Source organism: Prionailurus bengalensis, chromosome B2 (genome assembly GCF_016509475.1).
Source record: "Prionailurus bengalensis isolate Pbe53 chromosome B2, Fcat_Pben_1.1_paternal_pri, whole genome shotgun sequence".
Classification (NCBI taxonomy): Eukaryota; Metazoa; Chordata; class Mammalia; order Carnivora; family Felidae; genus Prionailurus; species Prionailurus bengalensis.
The window spans coordinates 149414585-149430047 of NC_057349.1; the positions used below are offsets into that span (position 1 = coordinate 149414585).

Consider the following 15463-nt stretch of genomic DNA (forward strand, 5'->3'; position numbering starts at 1 on the left):
CTACCCCCATCCACGCTCCTGTCTTCTCCTCCTGGAGCTCTCCCTTCTGACATCGTGCTTACGCGGAGCCTGCTCATGTTTAGGGTATCGGAGCCTGCTCATGTTTAAGGTATGATCGCAGGACCGGCACTGGGTTTACACGTCTTTCCGGGATGCTAAGAGCAACATCCACTTGCACGGTAATTGATTCTTTGGGAGAACTGAACAGAAAATTGTGCGTGTGTCCAGTCACGTGGGCAACGTGATTCCTCGCCAACGTGAGGCAGGAGAGCTCAGGGACCTGAACGAATGGGGTCAAGAGGGAGAGAAAGAAAGGAACCCCCACTCTTGTGCTCTCTGGAGCCCCTAAGTCCTCTACCCTTCCGAATCTGTACTTTGTTTCTGAAGGTCCCTGATCACCACACTCCCTGCCGCTGACACCACACGCGATTTTGCTGATGGAAAACGTTATCTGCGCTTCACCAGGGTCACTCGGGGATCCCCGTCAGCGTCTCCCCTGCAGCGAAAACGCCAAGAATGCGTATCACGGTTGTTGCTGATGCCTACTTAACAACCCGGGCTTCCAAGACCGAAGCTCTTGCTTTGGAAGGTGCTGGGCATACTGGATAGATCCCCAAGGGTGGGTGTTTCCTACTCACTTGAGGATGAGGGCCATGGTCTCCTTCCTGTCCTTCCCCTGGAACGGCAGCGATCCCGTGAGCATCTCGAACTGCAGAGGAACACAGAACAAGGAGGGTGAGTGTTCAGAGCAACTGGATTTACTAGCACAGACCCCCAGGTGGGCAAAATGCGGCCAAAGTTCACATGTCCTTTCAAAATCCCAATCAATCAGGCGGAGGCCCTGGCCGACACGCTAGGTGCACATCAGTGAGCAGAGCGGCCTCATGGCACTCAAAGTTGGGCGGGGAGGCGCACAAGCCAGCAACCCAGGACGTACCCCGGCCGTGGTAGGCGAGGAGACACGCTGGGGAAGGGGATGGATGGCAAGGGGATGGAGGCTGGGCCGTCCCCCTTCCATGGGGCCGGTGGAGGACCCCGTTCCCGTCCTTCTCTGGTGTGTGCTGTGGAGGCGGCGGCCAGGGCAGAGTGACTTTGGTCCGTTAAGAACGTCCAGTGAGAACAGTATGGCGCCAGGAATGTCTCCGACAGGGCCACGCTGAAAATAACAAGCGGACCTCTGCCGGGACGGAGACAGCATCGAGGGCCGGCCTTTCCCGAGCACGGAAAAGCCCGGACTGCACGGGCTCCGGAAGGGGTGGCCTGGACCCGCAGGGTACGACCTGGACGAGGTGTGCACCTGCCCCCTTCTGAGAAAAAACTAGGGCAGGCGTGCCACCAAACCCTGTCCTTGAAAATGGGACGCTGAATCTGACTGACAGAGGCTACAGTACTGGTCCCAGGCCGCGTCTTCACGTCCTTGTCAACTACACTTGAGCCTTGAACACAGGTGTGAACACGGGTGTGAACAACATGGGTGTGGGTGACACGGGTGTGAACACAGGTGTGAACACCACCGGCATGAACGACACAAGTGTGAACGCAGGTGTGAACAACATGGCTGTGAATGACACGGGTGTGAACGCCATGGGTGAGAATGACACCGCTGGGAACAACACAGCTGTGACTCATGGGTATGAGCGACACGGTTGTGAACAATATGGGTGTGAACACCATGGGTGTGAACGACACGGGTGTGAACGAGACGGGTGTGAAATAATCCACTTCCGTGCGGGTCATGTTTTGGTAAATATAGTACTACATACACCACAGGCGTGTTTTCTCTTATGATTTTCTCTTAACAACATTTCTTCACCTTACTTTACGGTGAGGATACAGTACCTAATACATATAATGCACGAAATGTGTGTTAATCTACTGCTTATGTTATCGTGAGACTTCTGGTCAACATTAAGCTATCTTATTAGTTAATGTTGAGGGGAGTCGAAGTTGTATGTGGATTTTCCAGTACCTTCAGAGGTCAGTGCCCCCTAGCCCTGTGCGGTTCAAGGGTAAACTGTATAAGGGAACAGCCTCAGTGCGGGTGTTGGTATGATCTTACTAAACTTGCCTTAGTTTTGATTCTGACTGCATGTCTCTGTTCCTTTAAAATTTATCCCGTGGTATCTCTCCTCCGCATTAGGAAAAACTCGAGAACTACATCGGAGTAGAAAGACCAAAATAATCACCCACAATTCCATTATCCGGGGGTAGCCACAGTTAATATTTGTTATTTCCTTCTGGTACTTTCTTGAAGCTGTGTTTTTTTAAAACACAGATAAGGTTTTATATACCAACCTTTCCTAGAACAATACAAAGGCTTCCAATGCTTATTGGAAAATCTTCATAACATCGCTTTATATGTGGATATGCCAAAACGCGTTTATTTGTTGTTGGACGCTTAGAACGTTTCCAATTTCCTGCTATTATAAGTAATGCCGAAATGTACCTAAAAGCTTTCCTACCCCATGGAGTTACCCTTATGACAGCCTGCCGGGAGTGAAATTAACCAACCGAAAGAAATGAGTGTAGTTAAGGCCTTATTAATACTCTCGGTTTGCTTTTTGAAGGTAAAATCTGAAAAGAAACGTTAAGAGTTCCTTCCTGTTGAGATGTGTGAAGCATTCCTCTGTGCTAACACCTGCTGTCCCTCCCGTGTGTACTCATTCGGTGAAAACACACAGAACAGACTGCAGGCAATCAATCAATCTACAAGCCATAAAAACGGAGAGTCAGAGAGTCCAGAAGATGATCCAAAAATAGGCAAATATAATTAAATGGAAGGGTAGAACGCTCTGGCAGAGGAGCCATTCATCTGACAAAACTAGATGAAAGTTTATACGTTGATCGTAGAAAAATCAAAGTATCTCTTAAAATAGAATCCTATTAGCAAAGAAAACCCCCTTCCTATTTTGCTTCTACCCTTCTTTCTCCCTTCAGGAATGAAATTCCATGGCAAGGAAAAGCCTTTGAGAACTCATTGCTACAAAATCGGGGCCCGTCCCGAACATCTGTGCCTCATGTAACCGTTTATTGTGGGTCAACCAGCAACTTGCAGCATTGGCCTGGTGATTCCTTCTTCGCTTTGACTATGACCCCGGGGGATCCACAGCCTTTGTGTTTCTCTCCCTCCTTCCCCTGTTCTTCCCCTTGCAACACAGCGGGAGGTCACGCACTATTCATGAGCATCTAACACAGCGGCAAACGTGGGTGTCCACTAAATGCTTCTTGGTGATGAAGACAATGCTGGTGGTGGTGATCGCGATGAACCCCACACGAGTCTATTTCCACCACTCCCAGCCCCCTTACAGGTTCCCTCTCTGTCACACGTGGAGAAAGGAGATCATTTCAGTTTTCAGTATTACTGTTCTCAACAAAGCCGCTCAGCACTTTCTCCGTATTTAAGCATCCCAGGAAATCAGGGCCTTACTGATGTGCTTTCCTGGGACATTATATGCAGTCAGAGGTTTGCTCTGCTGTTCAACAATACCGAGACCGACCAAGGTTTCCAGGGCAAACTGATATAAGCCATCATCGGCCTTGGGGTCCCACACACCAGGACACATGCTGGCGGTTCCCCAAGAGGTCCATTCACAGGTTGGCACCAAGGCAGGCTGTGGAAATGTACAGAAGGATAAATATTTTGATGTATCTACAGCAGTGGTTCTCAGTGGGGGAGGCTGTTCCCGTAGGGGGGTATCTCTCAATGTCTGGGGACAGGTTGATGGTCAAGCTGGGGAGGTTGGGGGTGTAGGTGCCCGTGACGTCTACTGAGTAGCAAGGAATGCTGCTTAACATCCTACAATGTGTAGAACAGCCTCCACCCAAAGAACTGTCCAGCCCCAAACCTCAACAGTGCTGGGGTAGAAAGCCCTGTCTGAAGGGACATCTGACAAGCCTCAAGAGAGTGGCCAGCCCTGGGGCACAGACACGACACCACGGAAGGCACCCAAACGAGGCCGGGAGCGGCGGAACGAGAAGGTTCTCCATAGGGGACACACTTCATAGCAGGGAGCCTGCAATTCAAGTTCGTTTGGCTGAACAGCATTCTTAAAAAAGAAATCAAGGGCAAGTTACATCTTAATGTGAAAACGGACAAGGACAAATCCTACAGGGAAATGGGATGTTTGGGATGGTGGCGATACCCGGGGTGGGGCAGGGCTGGCCTGGGCTCAGCAGGTGTGGTTTTTGTTTTAATTTTTTTTTAACGTTTATTCATTTTTTGATTGAGAGAGACAGAGCACGAGTGGGGGAGGGGCAGAGACAGAAGGAGACACAGAATCCGAAGCAGGCTCCAGGCTCCGAGCTGCCAGCACAGAGCCCAACGCGGGGCTCGAACCCACGGACCGTGAGATCATGATCTGAGCTGAAGTCGGATGCTTAACCGACTGAGCCACCCACGTGCCCCTCAGCAGGGGTGTATAAGTTTGTGTGCACGTGTGTTGGAGGGCGCAGAGCACAGACTAGTCCACAACCCTCAGCACCCACTGTGCATCACCCCTGCTCTGAGCACTTGAAAGTCTACGTGACCTGGTCCTTTGAGGGCAGAGGTGCAGGCGTTCATTTCCTTTCCCAGGGCAGCTCCTGAGCCCGAGCCAGCTGTATGTGCCGAACAATTTACACAGACACCTGGTGTGAACATCCACGCACGCTCAGTGTGAGTGGCTAAGAAATGAGAGAAAAATCTAAGGGCCTCTCCCTTACGACCTCGGAGCATTCCGATGTCTGCAAAGCACCCACAAAGCACAATCCCAACGTCCTCCTGAAAACGGAGTTCCAGGCTAGTGTGGAGATGTTAGCGATTTACTGTTGCCATGGAGACCACCACTACTGCTCAAGTTCTTTTCCAGCCTCAAGGACCTAACTTCAGACAATTTTGTTCGAGGACAAGGGCCTCCGCCATCCATGCAGGCGTCTTCGTCCGAGCCTGGAGGGCACTTGTGGCCATCGGACGGTCTGGGGGTAGCCCCTCAGTGAGGACGTGCAGGGGACGGGCGGCGACCCCTGCAGTGTGCAGACCGTTCCTGGCGGTGCTCCCTTGGTGGTCCTACCCGCCCTTTAACGAAGCCGGTGGAGGGCACCGTATACACACGGCATGCCCTAAACCGATCTCCTCCCGAGTCCGAGCTCAGACGCGACACCAATGCCACCCTAGACCCATCTCTCTTTGCAAGTGGGAATTTGGAAGTCGCTCCTGGTGCTGCCCAAAGGAAAACAGGCATCGTCACATCTGGCTGGTTAGCCAGCTGGTTAGCGCTGGGGGGCTAAAGGGATCGGTGGGCAGGTCTACATGAGAATGTGGGTTTTAGAACAATTATATGATCTTAATCACTCAAGCCCTTTGAGCCTTCGTTTCCCCTTCTATAAACAGAAAGAATGAGATCTTTCCCACATAACTTAATGATTTTTTTGGTTCAGATGGGATGAGGAGGAAGGAAGGCGCCTTGTAAACTCAGTGCCATGAGACCCTGTTATCACGGTGACGCCCCCTCCACTTCCTGCCGCCGAGCACAACCGTTCTGGACCCGTTCGCCTCCCCGGCTGTTACGAGACCCTGACTGTGGAGTCTTTTCAACCCAAATGACTGGATGATCCCACCAACTCAGTGAGAAACGCCCGGAGCCAAGTGCTCCCAGTTCCTGCTGCGTCAATGACGTCAGATGCTGCTGGAACCAGGTCTCCTTGGGAAAGGCAAAGGGCCGACGTCCGTGCGATATTCTCCAAACTCCAGAGCTCTCCTAGAGCTTTGGGACGAGGAAGGGCAGGGGACCCCGGGAGGAGGTTGAGGTGAGAGCCCACAGCCGCGTCACCCCCACGGGTCACGGAGCTCCCCGAGCGTGGGCGCTGCTCTCCGTGATGGGGTCCGACGGGGCGGTGCCCAAGTGCCTGTGTTGGGGAGACACTCCCAGTGGGTATTCGCAACATGACGGATTTATAGCGGCCACGTGTCAAAGTGCCAAGAGGACCCGGACAGGGTGCCCAGAACCCTGGGCGTCGGACACAGAGGTGAGGCATGTGGTGTGGTGGCCTGGACGCACAGAAGCTGGGCTTGGGACGCACAGGCTGTGCCTCACGCCAGCTGAGAAGTCTGGTGTGCGCTGAGGGCACGGGAGCACGGAGGGCCCCCAGCGTAGTGCTGTCGGGGAGGACGGCGGAGTGATGGGGCACAAGGAAGGGAGAGGAAGGACCGTCTGGGGACAGGACGCCCCAGGCTGGGCGGTGTCTGTGTCTGAGCCGTGTGAACACACGAGCTAAAGAAAAGTCAAATTTCTAGACGTAGATGTAAAAATGTCCAACTCCATGTATATCTTGGCTCACGTTAAGTTTTGCGACTCAGCAGGATTTTGTGCGTGACAAATGTCTTTAATACAAAGATCACCGCATCCCTTAAAACCCTCATGCTCAGCCTGTACGACTGTTAACTACAAGGAAGCTTTGACTCTTAGTACCTGTGGGTCCTTACATGAACCCAGTTCTGTTTCCTGATGGTGGAATTTGGGATGGGCAGAGAGGGAGGCGGCCAGGAGGGGCAGGGGCAGGAATCTGGTGGCCTCCTCCCCGTCCCCGAGTCGCACAGCCACACTGCTCGCATACGTCCCAAACACTGTTTTCCCTGGTCATTCGCGGGCCTCTGGGCAACCTGGGCACGGCCACAAGGGACAGCGACGCGGACGGGGAGGACCCTTACCATGAGCACACCGAAGGACCACCAGTCGGCGCTCTGCGTGTGTCCCCGCCGGTTCACCACCTCGGGTGCCATGTACTCTATGGTCCCGCAGAAGGAGTAAGCTCTCTTATCGTGGTCGATGGCCTCCTTACTCAGCCCGAAATCTAAAAGAGGGACAGCACAGGGCGCTGCTTCAGTCTGGGCGGCAGTCAGGACCGTGTCTGTGTGGGCTCCTGACCCGCCAGCTCCCCCGTCACGTGGGGGAATTCTGCCCGCACGTGTCACCCCTCCCGCCCGCTCTGTCCCAGCACAGAACCCTCCTTGGATGCAAGCGTCATCATGCCCCCACACGGTAAGTTACAGAGTCTTTCAAGAATCTACAAACCCAGGAGTGCCTGCTAACAGGATCGAGGGATGGCACTTCTTGGGGACCAACAAGCAGGCCTGGGGACAGAGAAGCATGTGGCCCCCGGTCCGCTGGGATGGACGGAGGTGGTTAGCTTGAAGGCAAGGGCCGGAAGGGGTTCCAGGCACGGGCCGCTGGGGAAGGTGGTCCCCGGAGCTGAGGCACAAAGGGAAGATGGCATTTGCCGTGGGGTGGGCGGCCACCCCTCCCCCCGACCTCCAGGAAATCCTCACGAGGGTCTCCGTTCTGGCACAGCGGGCGTGGCCACGCACTTGGTGGGCAAAGGTCGTGGGAACGTGGCTCTCAGGACGGAGGCCCTCGGTTTCAGCGTGTTTGGGAAGAAGGCCACGGTCCGTCATCTCCGTCAGGGCCCGGTGAGGGTGGCATGAGGTCACAGGCCGGGCAAGGGGGTCACACTACCTACGGGTGGATGTGCTTCCTCCAGCTGAAGGACTTGCTTTGCACATTAGTGCCTGGGAGCGGTTGTTTGTAATTTGCACCTGGCCCAAATAGCCAATCATGACACAGGATTAGCCCCGGGTCATGAGTAATAATAATAATAATAGTAATAATAATAATAATAACAGAAGCATGATTACTTGATCAGAGAAAGCCCAAACCCTGTAACATCATAGATACATTTGACGTGGGAGCTCAAGGCTATTCGCAAACACCGCACACAAGTGTCACTTCTATGTTCTACGTGCAGTTCCTCGTTGGGCAAAGACAACTTCTGAAGTATTAAGAGAAGCTTAACCCTCCACCAAATGCCCCACAACTCTGATGACAGGACATTACAGGTGCCCTACCGCCGTGCCAGGCAAGGTCCGGTTAAACGGACAGTCAGGATCTGGTACAGAAGCTCATGAGAAATTGTAGACCTAACTTTCAACATTAACAAGCATGTAAAGATGTATACTCAATATTTATTGCCAGGGGCTAGATGCACTGTGCCCGGTGCTGGCACTGGGTAAAACTCCCTTTGTGGGAAAACAGGGTGTGGGGACATGTGGCAGCGAGACTGTGTGGGCGCCACGGAGAGGGGAGGGGAGGCCTCGGGGGGAAGGGCTGCGGAGGAGAGGGGGCCTCGGGAGGAAGGGGTGTGGAGGAGAGGGGGCCTCGGGGGAAGGGTTGCGGAGGAGGGGGGCCTCGGGACGAAGGGGTGTGGAGGAGAGGGGGCCTCGGGAGGAAGGGGTGTGGAGGAGAGGGGGCCTCGGGGGGAAGGGGTGCGGAGAAGAGGGGCCTCAGGAGGAAGGGGTGTGGAGGAGAGGGGGCCTCGGGAGGAAGGGGTGTGGAGGAGAGGGGGCCTTGGGGGGAAGGGGTGCGGAGAAGAGGCGGCCTCGGGAGGAAGGGGTGTGGAGGAGAGGGGGCCTCGGGAGGAAGGGGTGTGGAGGAGAGGGGGCCTCGGGGGGAAGGGGTGCGGAGAAGAGGGGCTTCGGGAGGAAGGGGTGTGGAGGAGAGGGGGCCTCGGGGGGAAGGGTTGCGGAGGAGGGGGGCCTCGGGAGGAAGGGGTGTGGAGGAGAGGGGGCCTCGGGAGGAAGGGGTGTGGAGGAGAGGGGGCCTCGGGAGGAAGGGGTGTGGAGGAGAGGGGGCCTCGGGGGGAAGGGGTGCAGAGAAGAGGGGCCTCAGGAGGAAGGGGTGTGGAGGAGAGGGGGCCTCGGGAGGAAGGGGTGTGGAGGAGAGGGGGCCTCGGGGGGAAGGGTTGCGGAGGAGGGGGGCCTCGGGAGGAAGGGGTGTGGAGGAGAGGGGGCCTCGGGGGGAAGGGTTGCGGAGGAGGGGGGCCTCGGGAGGAAGGGGTGTGGAGGAGAGGGGGCCTCGGGGGAAGGGGTGCGGAGAAGAGGGGCCTCAGGAGGAAGGGGTGTGGAGGAGAGGGGGCCTCGGGGGGAAGGGGTGCGGAGAAGAGGGGGCCTCTGGGGGAAGGGTTGCGGAGGAGGGGGGCCTCGGGAGGAAGGGGTGTGGAGGAGAGGGGGCCTCGGGAGGAAGGGGTGTGGAGGAGAGGGGGCCTCGGGAGGAAGGGGTGTGGAGGAGAGGGGGCCTCGGGGGGAAGGGGTGCGGAGAAGAGGGGCCTCGGGAGGAAGGGGTGTGGAGGAGAGGGGGCCTTGGGGGGAAGGGGTGCGGAGAAGAGGGGGCCTCGGGGGGAAGGGTTGCGGAGGAGGGGGGCCTCGGGAGGAAGGGGTGTGGAGGAGAGGGGGCCTCGGGAGGAAGGGGTGTGGAGGAGAGGGGGCCTCGGGAGGAAGGGGTGTGGAGGAGAGGGGGCCTCGGGGGGAAGGGGTGCAGAGAAGAGGGGCCTCAGGAGGAAGGGGTGTGGAGGAGAGGGGGCCCCGGGAGGAAGGGGTGTGGAGGAGAGGGGGCCCCGGGAGGAAGGGGTGTGGAGGAGAGGGGGCCTCGGGGGGAAGGGTTGCGGAGGAGGGGGGCCTCGGGAGGAAGGGGTGTGGAGGAGAGGGGGCCTCGGGGGGAAGGGTTGCGGAGGAGGGGGGCCTCGGGAGGAAGGGGTGTGGAGGAGAGGGGGCCTCGGGGGGAAGGGGTGCGGAGAAGAGGGGCCTCAGGAGGAAGGGGTGTGGAGGAGAGGGGGCCTCGGGGGGAAGGGGTGTGGAGGAGAGGGGGCCTCGGGGGGAAGGGGTGCGGAGGAGAGGGGCCTCGGGAGGAAGGGGTGTGGAGGAGAGGGGGCCTCGGGGGGAAGGGTTGCGGAGGAGGGGGGCCTCGGGAGGAAGGGCTGCGGAGGAGAGGGGGCCTCGGGAGGAAGGGGTGTGGAGGAGAGGGGGCCTTGGCGGGAAGGGGTGCGGAGAAGAGGGGCCTCGGGAGGAAGGGGTGTGGAGGAGAGGGGGCCTCGGGGGGAAGGGTTGCGGAGGAGGGGGGCCTCGGGAGGAAGGGGTGTGGAGGAGAGGGGGCCTTGGGAGGAAGGGGTGTGGAGGAGAGGGGGCCTCGGGGGGAAGGGGTGCGGAGAAGAGGGGCCTCGGGAGGAAGGGGTGTGGAGGAGAGGGGGCCTCGGGAGGAAGGGGTGTAGAGGAGAGGGGGCCTCGGGCGGAAGGGGTGCGGAGGAGAGGGGGCCTCTGGGGGAAGGGTTGCGGAGGAGGGGGGCCTCGGGAGGAAGGGGTGAGAAGAGGGGGCCTCAGAGGAAGGGGTGTGGAGAAGAGGGGGCTTCGGGGAGGAAGGTGTGCAGACAAAAGGGGGCCTCGGAGGGGAATGGGTGCGAAGAGGCCTCAGGGAGGAAGGGTTACAGAGAAGAGATGGCCTTGGGGAGTAGGGGTTCGGAGAAGAGGGGGCTTCGGGGAGAAGGGGTGCGGAGAAGAGTGGGCCTCGGAGGGAAGGGGTGTGGAGAAGAGGGGGCCTCAGAGGAAGGGGTGAGGAGAAGAGGGGGCCTGGCGGGGGGGAAGGTATGCGGAGGAGAGGGGCCTTGGGAGGAAGGGGTGTGGAGAAGAGAGGGCCTCAGGGGGGGAGGGGTGGGGAGAAGAGGATGCCTTGGGGAGAAGGGGTGAGGAGAATAGGGGGCCTCAGGGAGGAAGGGTTGTGGAGAAGAGGGGGCCTTGGGGAGAAGGGGTGCGGAGAAGAGGGGCCTCAGGAGGAAGGGGTGTGGAGGAGAGGGGGCCTCGGGAGGAAGGGGTGTGGAGGAGAGGGGGCCTTGGGGGGAAGGGGTGCGGAGAAGAGGGGTCTCGAGGGAAGGGGTGAGGAGAAGAGGGTCCTGTTGGGGGGTGAAGGTATGTGGAGAAGAGGGGTCTTGGGAAGAAGGGGTGTGGAGAAGGCGGCTCCAAAACAGCCCGGACTGAGAGTCTGCAGGGAAGGTTCTGGAAGGTGTTCAGTCAGAAGGAGAGAGAAACGGAAGGGAAGCTGGCAAGCTCGAGAATTTCCAGATGCTGTGAGGACACACACACAGCCCATCCACATCAGTGAAAACGCCAGCCAAATCAGAGACACACAGCAGCCGACGCGGGCGTCAGGGGGACTTTGGGTCCAGACCGCTCCCCCATTTACCAGGCCAGGGGGAAGTCACCGGGACACCGCTGCCCTTTACCAACCTGTGATCTTGATGTGTCCCTCTTCGTCCAGCAGGATGCTGAAAGAGAGAGGAGAAAGCATGCCTCACGAGCGGCCCAGCCGGGCTGGCGGGCGCGACCTTGGGTGGCAGTCAGCACACGGGCCGCCTGCGACGCACCGACGTGGGCTTGCAGAGTATGGCCTCCCCCGCCAGCAGCTTCTGCCGGGGCACGAGCGGACTCAGATCCACGGTGTTTGGGGTTAACCCGGCAAAAGCTGGGACCCGTAGGTCTGAGACCTTCTTAAGCCCACGGGAAGGGTCGGGAACCCTTCAGACTGTCCTGTGCGGGGAGTGTGATTTTCAGGGTCCAGGATCGCCTTGGCCTGTGCAGATCCGGAGCCTCGTGCATTTTTTCTCTGGGTCAGAGGCCCCCTACTTCTTCCCGTCGCCCCTCCGTGAGCCCCACCCTGGCTCTCGTGACCACCCCAGGCTCTGGGGAGCCTGTGACACCTTGGGCCCTGGCACCGAGGAGCCCTGGGGCTCGGCAGGCTTCGCCTTGTCATAGGAGCTGGGTCCAAGCTCTTGTCACAGCGGCATCTGACATCTAGAAGCCCTGGGGGGGGGAGGGGCACTGGCCTTTCCGTGCCCGCCTCTCCCGTGGGAGGGCCCTGCTCACCGGCCGGCAGAGGGGGAGTCTGGAAGGGCGGACGCAGGCCGGCAGGCACCTGAGGGAGGCCCTTCTTCCGGCTGTCAGCCCTCAGGGTCCCCGGGGCTCCTAGCTTTCCATTCCTTCTTCTGCTGTCATTAGGTCCTGTCCCATCAGTTCTGGGTGGCAGCTCTGGGTACCAGCCCAGGCTTAGAGAGACCAGGAAGGGGAATGGACAGAAGCCACACCGTCCCACTCTAGCACCCGGATGGACCGGAGTGCGGTGAGCCAGGCACAACGCAGGAAAGGCCGTGCATTCCACTCACACGGGGGTTGGGGTCGGGGTCGGGGGGAGCCTAGAGCAGCCAGATTCACACGCAGAAAGTAGCAGTGGGGGTGCCAGGGGCAGGAGGGTGGTGAGGGGAGTGAGTGTCTCACGGGGACAGATACTCAGTTTTGCAAGAAGGGAGTTTGGAAGGTAGGTTATGCCACGCAGCCGTGTGAGTGTGCTTTGCGTCACAGGGCTGCACGCTTAAAAACGGTTAAGATGTCGGGGCGCCCGGGGGCTCGGTCAGTTAAGCTTCCGACTTCAACTCAGGTCACGATCTCACGGCTCGTGAGTTCGAGCCCCGCGTCGGGCTCTGTGCGGGCGGCTCGGAGCCTGGAGCTGCCTCGGGCTCTGTGTCTCCCTCTCTCTCTGCCCCTGCCCCGCTCATGCCCTGTACCTCTCTCGCTCTCAAAAAGAAACATTAAAAAAATTTTAAAGTGAATTTAATTAGTGAAGATGCTAATTTTATATTGTTTTTCTTACCACGATTAAAAACTATGCCCTGAGATGAAAAAAAAAAAAAAAAAAAGGCTGACTGCTTTAGCGGAATCTGAAGGGGAATGGTGCGGCACATAATTAAGAAGACAATTTATCAGGAAAGAAGCGAGTATTTTCATCTCTGCCTTTCAGTTGTGCTTCATCTCTGCCCAGAAAGGAGCAACTTTCAAGATTAATCTCCTACTAATTCCAATTGATGACAAGATCTTTCTTCCACTCTGCTATTCAATATCACTGTTTTTAACTGTAACGATCCCTTTGCCCTTTAAAAGAGAGAGAGAACCGGGGTGCACGCCTAACGGGCGCCCAGGGCTCGCAGCTCTGAGATCCGCTCCTGCCACCGCTCCCTAAGGGAGACGGCTGTAGTTCACAGGACACTGTCCCCTCTGTGGGGACACGGAAGACAGGGCCTTTTGTGATCACGGAGCCATTTATTTACGTGTGCAGCCGGTGCTGTTCTACTGTGGCTACCTGCTGCAGGTGCTTAAGTCAAAGCCATACGCGACCTGAACTTCCCACCGGTGCTGGGCAAATGAACTCTGCATCGTGTGCGGGCACAACGTCACCCGGGCGTGTCCCATAAACGACCGCCACACCTGGTAAAAATGGCTTCGGAGAAGAGCTGTCTTTTCTTAGCTCGCCGTGGATCAGAGTAAAGGCTCTGGAGGAAGGGCGGGGCCCCCAGCGTAAGTCGCACCCGTTGGGACACCTTCCCAGGGGCGGACAGGTGGAACCCGCGTGGGAGGCGTCCGCGAGAGGGTGGCCCAAGCCCTCTCTCCGGGGTGCACCCACCAGAGAGCGACGGCCACCGGCGGGGGCAGCAAGAAAGGGGGTGCGGAGGGGCATCCTTCAAGGGCTCGCTTACTTCTCGGGCTTCAGGTCCCTGTAGATGATCCCCAGACCGTGCAGGTGGTCTAACGCCAAGGCCAGCTCAGCCAGGTAGAACTTGACATCCTCCTCAGTGAACATCACCTAGTGAGAAAGTAGGAAAGAACGGGATTGTTCGGCGCATCCTGTGGCCGGAGTGTTCTGCCGGACCCGGCCCTGCGGAGCGCACGCTCAGTTACCTCCGCTCCGGGGGGGATCACAGCTCCCCCCACCGTGCTCTTCGGGCTCTTACGACAGAAAAGTGAGTTCTCTTCACACTTGTGAGGTCAGCGAAGGCGGAAGGGCACTTCCCCGCGAACTTAGCCTGTGAGCGGGGAGCCTGGTTTCCTCCTCCTCCTCGCCCCCGCGGCTCACACGGCTCTGGGGGGTGTTTCTGGGTGTATATTTTGATGTGAGTGGTTCTGCTATGAAACGGCACAGGCGAGGCCGGGTGAGGGGCTGCTGAGAACACACCTCGGGTCTCATCCCCCCCCCCCCACCGCCCCGGGGTTTACGCAAACCCACTGTCCGCCCAAAGTGAGGCGAGTTCTGCCAAAGGCGACACGCACGTGGGGGAGAGTCGTGGGGGCACCCCGATGCGGGGTAGCCAAGGCATAAGCCAGGCCGGGTGCCCGGCAGACTTCAAAGCCATTATCTTGGTGACAGTTCCGTACCTCCGGTCCCGTTAAGGACCAGCGGGCGGCTTTTAAAGTCACCTTACTAGAAAGCCAGATTGTTATCACAAACCACTTTTTTATGTTCACTGTGAGAAACCAATGTCACAGGGACCGCCAGGGCGTATTATTGCTGAATTCCTTCTCTGGATGTAGACAAGGCTCCCTGGTGAGCTCAGAATTAGAATAAGGGCAGTTCGGGGAACTGGGTGGCAGATACTTCAGGCTGCCACAGGTGCAGGGCATCCATCTCACAGAAGGGACACTTCCCCACGGGGTCGGGACACACACCCCATCGTCCCGGGCAGTGACGTCTGGGGCCATCAATCCTCATTGGCCTTCTGGCCGTTGGAACCACCCGTCGTCGCTCCACGCTCAACGGCTGCCTCTTCTGGCTGGGTGTTTCTTTTCCAAACTGGCTACCGTATTCCACGGGCTCACTTTTAGTCAAGTTCTGCCACAGCCATTGGATTCTCTTTAATCTGACTTCTTCTCTCTCTACAACCGTCGCGGGTTGTCTGCGTTCTGTGCTCAGAGCGCAGCCGTATTTCTCTACTTGTCCAGTTCCTACGACGCATCTCAGCATAGCCCCCAAGTACAAACGACAAGTCGTTTCTGCCCAGAAATGAAACACCCCACGGACGCCCGTCCTTGAAGGAAGTCAGCGCAGTGACCAACACGGCAGGACGCTGCCCACTGGCCTCGTTCAAAGACGGAACAGAAAAAGGGCACTTTCCCGTATCGTTTCTGAGAACCTGCCGTGCCCACACTTGGAAATTTTGCCTCGATTCTGCAATAAAGGGTGTCACGGGAGACACACGCTCCCCTAGTGAGGCCATATGGGGCTTTTTTGCTGATTATTGTTGCCTTTTGATCAAGAAGCCATCTTCGGAAACACGTGAGCACAAGAGGGACCAGACACACCCGCTCCGGGAGGCTCTCTGCAGAGCCCGGATCGGATTCCTCCAGCCCCGGGCCTTCCACGTCTATCGCAAGGAGCCCAATGTATCACTTGTGCATGGTCTGGGGGACCCTTGATAACGGAGGGAGACAGCAGCGCAGGGGGCTCTGGGACCCCCAGTCCTGCTCTACCATCTACTGTCCGCGTTGGACGGCCAGGCAGGATGGAAGGGTCTCCTGGAAAAGGAGGGGGAGAAGAGGGGGGCGGGCACTCTGAGCCCACGGTTGCAGCCGGGTGAACACCTGCGCTGGGTGAGAGGGCTCGGGAGGTCGGAAGCCCGGGGCTCCCGCCTCCTTCAGCGGAAGGCTGGTTTTCCCCCCGCCACGAAGCACGGAGCGCTTCACGTCATTAGGGGCCGGGGGGCTCTCGTGTCGCGCAGGGTGGCGTTCTGGACAACTCCCGTGTCGGGACCGTGAGGTCCAGGCTACGCCTTGGGGCCGGGAAGG

General features: G+C 58.0%; 1 protein-coding gene across 1 annotated transcript in view; it reads right to left on the reverse strand.

Annotated features, from left to right (window-relative positions):
- RPS6KA2 (ribosomal protein S6 kinase A2) overlaps nt 1-15463 on the reverse strand; it is a 167003-nt gene that overhangs the window by 53952 nt on the left and 97588 nt on the right. The window contains exons 6-9 of the mRNA XM_043592740.1: nt 13381-13487; nt 11084-11121; nt 6686-6828; nt 639-709 (exon numbers count right to left, since the gene is read on the reverse strand). Coding sequence (XP_043448675.1) covers nt 639-709; nt 6686-6828; nt 11084-11121; nt 13381-13487 — 359 coding nt within the window. The remainder of the gene's footprint in view (nt 1-638; nt 710-6685; nt 6829-11083; nt 11122-13380; nt 13488-15463) is intronic.